This window comes from Helianthus annuus, chromosome 7, assembly GCF_002127325.2.
Source record: "Helianthus annuus cultivar XRQ/B chromosome 7, HanXRQr2.0-SUNRISE, whole genome shotgun sequence".
Classification (NCBI taxonomy): Eukaryota; Viridiplantae; Streptophyta; class Magnoliopsida; order Asterales; family Asteraceae; genus Helianthus; species Helianthus annuus.
In genome coordinates, this window is record NC_035439.2 from 144,154,419 (window position 1) to 144,163,642 (window position 9,224).

A 9,224-nucleotide genomic window follows, 5' to 3' on the forward strand; every position below is an offset into this window, starting at 1 on the left:
CTAAAGATAATGAACTTTTTGATGTACAAACTTTTTAAATTTTTAGTTATGTCAATTTTGGTCATTTTACACATTTTATTAAAAGTTCAAGCTACCCTGCCAAACACCAAATATATCTAAAAAGCTACAGCTCCTAGCTACTACCTATAGATACCAGCTTTCAACTACCAATTACCAGCTACTTTTGCCAAACATACCCATAATTGTGATTGTGATCATACAAGTTTTTCCTATTTGAGTCATATCCCAGTACAAAGTTTTTTTTTTTTTTTTTTTTTTTTTTTTATAATTTAGTCAATATAAACTTTTTCCTTTAATTTAATTATAATTGCATATATTTATATTTTAATGTTAGAAATTACAATTTTTCAGTAAGCTTTTAATATAGATTATTTATTATTTGTTGAGTAACAATATATCGAGTTCAATTTCTAGCTAGTTCTGATCAATAGCTTTTTTTGCTTATTTCATCATTAGTACAAATCCTTATTAATCTATACCATTAATCGAATATTATAACAAAACCTTATTAATCAAAATTCAATCAAATATTATAATTTTAGACAAATAATATATATTTTTACATACACTACTTTTTCTTAGAGTTTCTTTTGTTTTATTGAGTTTTATTCCTTTTTATTTGCTTTTAACGACTAAAAGTAATTTGAATAAGGTATGTTTAAAGTGTACGTTTGTAATTTTACTCTTGCATGACAAAAAAGAATAAACAAAATAAAATCTACATCATAAACGAATATTACTTACAAGAAAGATAGTTTATCTTCCATAGTAATTGACATTATCTTGAGTTATCCAACCCCCCCCCCCCCCTCTATATATTAGACCGACATCCTTCTCATATTTGATTTCTCTACACAAGCACACTTGTATATAAACATGTATTAGTGTTTCCTTAAAGATCAAGTGTAGATTGTGGTGTATGTTCTTGTAAGTTTTAACACTCTTTAGCCCTCTAACTCTCTCAAAATGGCTACTTCTTCATTTCCTGATATTTGGGGTTGGATTCACAACCTACCACCACAATCCCAATGGCCAACAAACACAACATCTATATGCATTTGTTCTTCACCAACTTCATCTCAACCTTCTCTTCATCTCTCCATTACATGCAAAACCTTAACTCACCCTTCTTCAATCTCCTTCTCCATTTTCGCAAATTACAACCAACCCATCTCCCTTTGGACCTCTAAACCACTCAAATCCACCTCTAACAACACCTTACTTCATGAACAAGTTACCATCTCCAAACTCTTAATCAATATCATCAAAGATATTCTTAACTATAGCCCTATAAAACTCTCAAATGCTTTCCTCAATCTCCCACAACCGAGTTCAATCCCTGACCTCAAAGACATAGTTAATTTCTTGTTTCTTGCGCTTGCTTTTGTTATATCAATATACGAAGCCCCTCAAGATATCAGGCGTGATTGTATAAACACTATCAAAAATCATTTTGCCTGTCCGTGGGCAAGAACAACATCTAAAAGGTTAATGAGGCTAATAGGGTCAAACGCCGAAGAACAATGGATGCGATCCATGAATCTTGCAATCACAAACTGGATGGTCGAGCTACAAGCGACGAATCCTGGGCTCAAAGCGCCATCGCCGATGTACTCTTTGGCGATATCTGGATTAGGGTTATGGAAAATTCAGTTGTATTGTCCGGTTATTGCTATGGAGATTGAAAAGTGTAATAGTAACGGACAAGATGATCAAAAACTAGGGTTTTCGTTGAATTATCATCAACTTGAAGGGGTGATACAATTGAATTATCATGTGACAGTTCGAGAGAAGTGGATTGATGTCTTGGTTAGCATCGATAACGTGAGGTACGAAAAGTTAATTTCTATATCTAGAATTTACGAATTTTAAAAGGAATACTCTAACTAGGGTTGAATTATAATTTGACGAGACCTTATAATTAATTACTTCAACACAAATTTGACAAGACCTTATAATTAATTACTTCAACACAATACGTGGTGAAACACGTAGCTAAGTTAGTCGGTGTGTGAAGTAATTGTTAATTATGTGGTGTATAAATTATCAGATAAATGAGTTGTAGAGTCAAAATGAGTAGTTTTTAACGTGACAAAAATGTGTTAGCATTAATTAAATCGCTATCAGATTTTGTTAGTTTTCCTAACATCATATCATAAAAGTTAATATATTATTAAATATGATTATAGTGAGTATACTAAAAAAATATGTCATACTTTGTTTTAATAAAACCATTTAAAATGAGTGTGCATATTGGCATACCATGTTGCCTATTTGCACAACAAACCCTACCTTTACCTATGCTGCGTATAAAGCTATACGCACCGTATAGATGTTATATCTATATGTTGTGTATAGCTCTATACGCAACGTATATAAACCATCAGAATTTTTTGGGTCATTTTGGTAGGATTGAGGCATCATACGCCTAAATACACTTTTGAATTCACAATCATGCGCCTCGTATAGCTTTATTCACGTGCCTAGCCAACATCGTATCAATGTCAAATCTGTCTGACATACGCTGCGTATAGGTCTATACGCAACGTCTACCTTTTCGTACATACGCTTCGTATAGATATATACACAGCATATGTCAGATAGATTTGACATGGTACTAGGTTTGACTGTCTGTTCGTGTACCTACCCCTCACCTACGATGCGTATATGTCTATACGCAGCGTAGGTAAACCCTAAGTGTACAGATAGTTTCATCCTTTAAAATAGCATTGCAAACTTTACAACAATTAAATACAGTAAATATTTATGAGATCAAGATATAAATATATTGGTAAGAAAATATAAAGTTCAATAACTGCATATTATTGGTGTCATTGACCTTAATAATTTTAGATTGCTTAAAGCAAAGGCTACCATATGGATTAGGTATTGTCATATGATCCGCTCATTGTTGCACATTTTCTGAAAATAGACCATGCATGATTCTTTCTAAAAGCAACCCATGATGCTTTTATACCTTATCAAATAAAAAGATGTATTATTCGGAAAATTATGTTAAAAGGAGTAAATTTATTTCAATGATTATGAGAAAAACTAATGATTTTGATAAAATTTATACATATTATGCTGTTACAATAGTAATTTAAATTGTAGATTAGATTTTTTTTTTTTTTTTTGAAAAGAGAACTACATTAAAACGACCTCCGATCCAAACGGGCAAAAGGCCAAACAAACAAACACTCTCCCGACCCAGACGGGCAAAGGGCACACACAAACAAACGAATTACAACATCTACAAATTGCTATTAAAAAATAATCAAGGCAAAATAATTTTCTAAAGGCAAATTGGAAAATAATAATCCCATCTTTGTGAAATTGGCCGATAATAATCCCAAGTCAGTTATTGGCCAATAATAATCCGATTTCGTCCAATTTTTTTGTAAAATAGTCAGCCGTTAAAATAACTTAACGGAGTTAAGGGTTTTTCCGAATTACAAACCTATGTTTTAGGGCTTTTGATCAGAACGAGGATACGAGTCGATTGATGTAAAACTTACCTTGGAATATTGCCCCCAACCCACGAAAACGGTGCTTCAATTCGGGTGTTTAACTTCCAATTAACAAAATTTAAGCCATTTCGAACACAATTTCGAGGTAAGTTTTACATCAATCGACTCGTATCCCCGTTCTGATCAAAAGCCCTAAAACATCGATTTGTAATTCGGAAAAACACTTAACTCCGTTAAGCTTATTTTAACAGCAGAGTATTTTACAAAAAAAATGGATGAGGTCGGATTATTATTGGCTAATAACTGACTTGGATTATTATCGGCCAATTTCAGAAAGGTGAGATTATTATCTTCCAATTTGCCTTTTCTAAATAAATGATTGCCAAATTTAGAAATACCAATTGAGGCTACTCAGCTATATAATAACTGAAGCTCTAATTTATAGGGTTTAAGTTCCTTTAATTTTCTGGTTTTGAAAAAAAAAATCAAATTAACCAGTGTTAGTATGTATGATCATGTGTCTTTTAATTAAAATCGTATAAGTGATGTTTTATTATATTTCCTAAGAAGAAAAAATATGGGCCCTAGAATTATAAAAACCGTTTTAGGCCCAAAAAAAAAAAAAGATTATATTGATGAAAAAAAGAGTTATATGTTTGGTTGGTCTATGCTTTACGAAAATTGTAGAGTTGATCTTAAGGGTTCACTAATTACAGAGTTGGTCCTACTGGTTGCAATTTTTTTTACACTCGAGTGTATCTTTATCACTAACATGAGTAGATTTTGTAATCACTCTACCAACTTTCAATTCCTACTAGAAAACCACAAGAACGATATTAAAAACCGCTTCATTTTCAGGTGTGATGTTATGCGACTTGTGAACGACACTCTCTTGAAAGAACGAGGAGCAGGAGTCGACGAAAAACACTTCCCCTCACGCATTTCCCTCCATCTCACCCCAACAATCCAAACCAACGTCATAAGCGTATCCGTAAGCCGGTCATCCGAAAACCCAACACGAGAAATAGGCGTAGAGCGATCCATCGAAGGCTCATTCGAGCCTCCGAATCCTCACATAGGCATATCCGTTACCGCAGGTGAAACCGTGACCACCAACCTCAAACCATGGAAATTCGAGCAATCGGTCTATGGTAATAGCGGCACGTTTAATTGGTTCCTTCATGATAGCATTAACGGGCGTGAGGTTTTTTCATCAAAACCTTCTAAGTGCGCATTGCTTAAGCCGAAAGCGTGGTTTAGGAACCGGTATTCGAGCGCGTATAGACCTTTTACGAGGCAGGGAGGGGTTGTTTTCGCGCGCGATGAGTATGGGGAAAGTGTGTTGTGGAAGGTGGGAAATGATGCGATCGGGCAAACAATGAAGTGGGAAGTCAAAGGGTGGATTTGGTTGACTTATTGGCCGAATAAATATAAGACGTTTTATACCGAAACTAGAAGATTGGAATTTCGGGAGACACTTCGGCTTACTCTTGCTTGAATTTGATTTTAAAAAAATGGGAATTATTTGCATGTTTTTGTTTAAAAGTTAAAACAGGTTTGTATATCTTTATGTTTATGGTTATTTTCTGAAAGTATTGAAAGTTTTACGTGTAAATTGTAAAGTAAATCAACTATGTTTTTTTATGTCATCAAATATTTAGTTTTGTTGCATTTATATATTGTTTCTATTTTGCCAATGATGTCCATCCCAGCTGGACGGAGGTGTGAGGGTTTTCCCCATAGGCTCGGGTTCGATCCCGGTCTGTGGCGGTTTCCCGCACAGGATTGTGGGGGGGGGGGGGGTCAGTCCCCGCTTGGAACTCCCGGTCAGACCAACCGGCCAAGTGTGGGATTCGATCCCGGGTCTTCTCGTTTGGGCTTGTGTCGTTTGCCAGCTGATCTACACCTTCCAAAAAAAATATATATATTGTTTCTATTTTGACATCAAAGCATCAAATTGATCCTCAATATTTAAATTATATGATTTGTAAGTATCAAATGGAATTAAACAACAATACCACGTATTTGAATTAAAATAATTTCTAAGTTATTAACTATTTTAATCAATACACCCCCCTATAAAAATTAAAATTATTGGAAAATAAAAATCTTATGAAGTGTTTGACTGTTTAAATGTTATTAAAATACTATAGGTTAATTATTTAAAGTAAATGTAAGAGGAAAACATGTGTGTGAGTTTTGGTATGAGTAATGTCGATATTGAAATGGAATGTTTAAAATCAATATCGACCGAAGAAAGCACGATTGTAAGAAGTTGAGTAGTAGTTGGGGGTTCAGTTGAAGGCATACAAGCCGCGCCTGAGGAAGGAAGCCCTAAGTTGTGGCAAGTCACGATAGGTTAAGGCGAGGCACGGCGAGCTAAGGTGTGAGTTGCAGCTGGAGTTATGTGGTCGAGCTGTTGAGTTGTAGCTCGTGGATGCGGCTGGAGTGTATGTGGTCAAGTTCTTGAGTCGACACTGGATGCGGATGGAAGTTGTTTTGTTCAATACATTAAACCTAGACCCCAACATAGGGAAGTAGTATAACATGTTGGGGTCTAGGTTTTATGTATCCGTATAATCGTTTCTTTGAGTTACTTATTAATAAAAAGAGTCACACAAGTTGTACGACGACTTGAGTTCGCTGGGTTTGGAGTTGGGTTCCGGTGAATTGATTCAACATACGTTGTGCAAGACACCTCTGTTTATGGTATAAGCTATATTTTTGAGTCATGAATCTGATTAATTGTCTTATTTCTTATAAGATATCTGAATCTGATTAGTTGCCTTATTTCTTATATGACATGTCTGAATCTGATTAATTCATTATTAGATTTAGATGGTATTAATATGGACTTGGTCCAGTAAAATTTGGCTCATCCCTACCCGGCCCAATATTGTTGGTTAGTTATCCTCTGTGAAAAGAATTTTATTATTTTAAATGGAGTAAACTGTCAAAAGTGTCCCTGAGATTTAGTCACTTTTAACACTTTAGTCCAAAACTTAAACCTTTATCTGGATTTCTGTGGTTTCAATTTTATTGTCATTTTCTAGGGCTGACATATCGTGTATACCTGTACTTGATAATACACGATACACGAAATCCCAAACACGAACACCACACGATAAGGTTTCGTATCTAGTTTTCCATACAAGAAATATTTTTTAACAGGTATACACGATAATTACCTGTTAATACCTTTTTTACGAATGTTTCAATAATTACATGTCTAGAAACCTGTTTAGTGAATCAAAAGTTGCCAAAAGTTCACAATATGCTTAAATAATGCATAAACGCAAGTTCACATGGGTCTTTCTTCTCAAATCTTCAATTCAAAGTTCGCATGGGTCTTTCTTCTTGGCGGCCGGTGGTTGGGGTGGTGTCGCTACGAGTGGGGCTGGAGAAGGGAAGAATTATGTTTTTTTTTTTAATACGTCCATTGGAATGGGAACGTTTCGGGAGGGTTAAGGAAACTAGAGAGATAAGTAATAAGATCAGGTTTACAAATCACATGGTCCCATTAAATTATATCTTTTTATTATATTAAAATTGTTAACATGTATTAACAGGTACTAAACATGTAAACCTGTATTTTACCTGTTACGAAAATTAACAGGTATTTTTGTGTCTACCTGTTTAGTATCTGTTACCTGTTAAGGCCATACACGATACATGTTAACTTCGTATAGATTCGTGTCGTGTATTCGTGTACGTGTCTAAAATTGTCAGCTCTACCATTTTCATTCAAAAACAAAATCTGGTTAGATTTTTCTGTTGACATCCAGTTTTTTTTTTTTTTTTTTTTTTCTTTTTCCTCCCTTTTAATGAAGGACAAAATTATCAGAATTTTTTACTTTATTATAATAAAATTTAAAAGACCATTTTGGTATCATACTATACTCAGTGCTGTAAGCGTACCGGTATCATGACGAACCCAACCAAACAAATTCCAACCAAACAACATCATTACTAGTATTGGTTTTATTAGAATTGATGTGATTAATCATTTTTATAATTTTCGATCAATGTATAACACGTATCGAGCATATCATGACTTTATTTTTTATCTTTTTCTTTTCTATAGTGAATACCATAATGAAGCGATCGGTACTTACCAAATTCTCGCCACAGCACGAGGTTAATCCCATTATCCTACATATACATTTACCAATTGGGGGGAATAGTGACAGGAAGCTGCCTGACACTCCCCCATTGGACCAACAAGTTTACTATTTTATATTCATTTTAAAATTACGTTTTTGCCCCCAGCTCAAAATAAAATTACGCTTTTTGTCCCCATCTCAAAATTACGATCTTACCCTCAATTCAAAATTACGACTTTGCCTGGCACTCTCCCATTTGACCAACCAGTTTATTATTTTATATCCATTCTAAAATCACGTTCTTGTCCCTCTTTAAAATTACGGTTTTGCCCCAGTTCAAAATAAAATTACGCTTTTGTCCCCATCTCAAAATTACGATTTGTCCCCTCCATTCAAAATAAAATCGTGGTTTTGCCCTCAGCTCAGAATTACCTTTACGCCCCCAGTTCAAAATACAATTTTGTTTTTGCCCCCAGCTAAAAATTACGATTTTGTCATTTGTTCAAAAATGTGATGTTTCCCCGTTTAAAAAATTGTGATTTCGCCCTCAATTTAAAATTACGTTTTTTCCCCAGTTCAAAATAAAATTATGGTTTTTGCCCCCAACTCAAAATTACGATTTTGCCCTCGGTTCAAAATAAATTTGTGCTTTTGCCTCCAGCTTAAAATTACGATTGTGCCCTTAGTTCAAATTTATATTACGTTGTTACCCCAAGTTCAAAATTACGAATTTGCCCCTATGAAAATTTACAATTTTGCCCCTGGTTCAAATTTACAGTACTGCCATTACTTTAGCTTTTGGCAAATTACGATTTTACCCCAGTCAAAAATTACAACTTTCCCTCAGTTAAAAATTACAATATTGCCATTGTTTTAGTTTTTTTTATCAAAACTATAAAAGTGTTTTGTTTTAATTGGTTGACTCGATTTAATTGTTTTTTGTATCAATAAGCTGAGACCATGTGTAGTGGTTTAGCCAAATAATGCCCCCACCATGGGGCATTATTCGACACGTGGCAGTCCAGTCAGCATGGGGCGTTATTGCAAAAGTGGCGTAGTGAGAATAATGCCCAAATAATGCCCGTTCCAATCATTAAACAAAAAAAAAACAAACTAGTTTCTCATTGATGGGTCAAACCCAGTCAACCATTCCACAAACCATTTTAGGCGTTTTATATATAACGCTAAACCAAATTTTTTTTTCAAAAAAAACTGCCCAAAAACGCCCTATGTAATGGGGGGGGGGGGCGTTTTTTTGCAAATAATGCCCCACTACGGGTGGTCTACTAACACTCGCTCATTATACGGCTATCGCCCCGCAACGCAAGCGGGACATTAACTAGCTTGTTACTACAAAAATCATACTGATAGATTTTTTATAACAAAATAATAAAATATGTAGATTTTTTAAAATATTAAAATATGTTGTAATTATTGCATGATATTAACGAAAAGAACTCGATACCAGATATATATATCTGAGCGAATAAGCGTTACGTTGAGCTACAAACGCCACATAATTTTGACGTGTAACCACACCACTCATATATTCCACATCAGAAAATCCCAATTCACAAATAACAAAAATTAAATAAAAAAACGTATGGACCAGTCCACTTCCACTTTGCTT

At 34.4% G+C, this 9,224-nt stretch overlaps 1 protein-coding gene across 1 annotated transcript; it reads left to right on the forward strand.

Annotated features, from left to right (window-relative positions):
- The first annotated feature begins 858 nt into the window (after positions 1-858).
- LOC110869017 lies at positions 859-5,140 on the forward strand. Its single transcript, XM_022118308.2, has 2 exons — positions 859-1,850; positions 4,350-5,140. Exons 1-2 carry the CDS (start codon positions 988-990, stop codon positions 4,987-4,989), a joined length of 1,503 nt encoding a protein of 500 aa, XP_021974000.1. The 5' UTR covers positions 859-987; the 3' UTR covers positions 4,990-5,140.
- The last annotated feature ends 4,084 nt before the right edge of the window (positions 5,141-9,224 follow it).

Bases quoted from the DNA above. Each gene is read 5' to 3' on its own strand.
- LOC110869017 (XM_022118308.2), top strand. From the start codon at position 988: ATGGCTACTTCTTCATTTCCTGATATTTGGGGTTGGATTCACAACCTA. The intron at 1,851-4,349 runs GTACGAAAAGTT...CTTCATTTTCAG, and splicing joins GTTAGCATCGATAACGTGAG to GTGTGATGTTATGCGACTTG.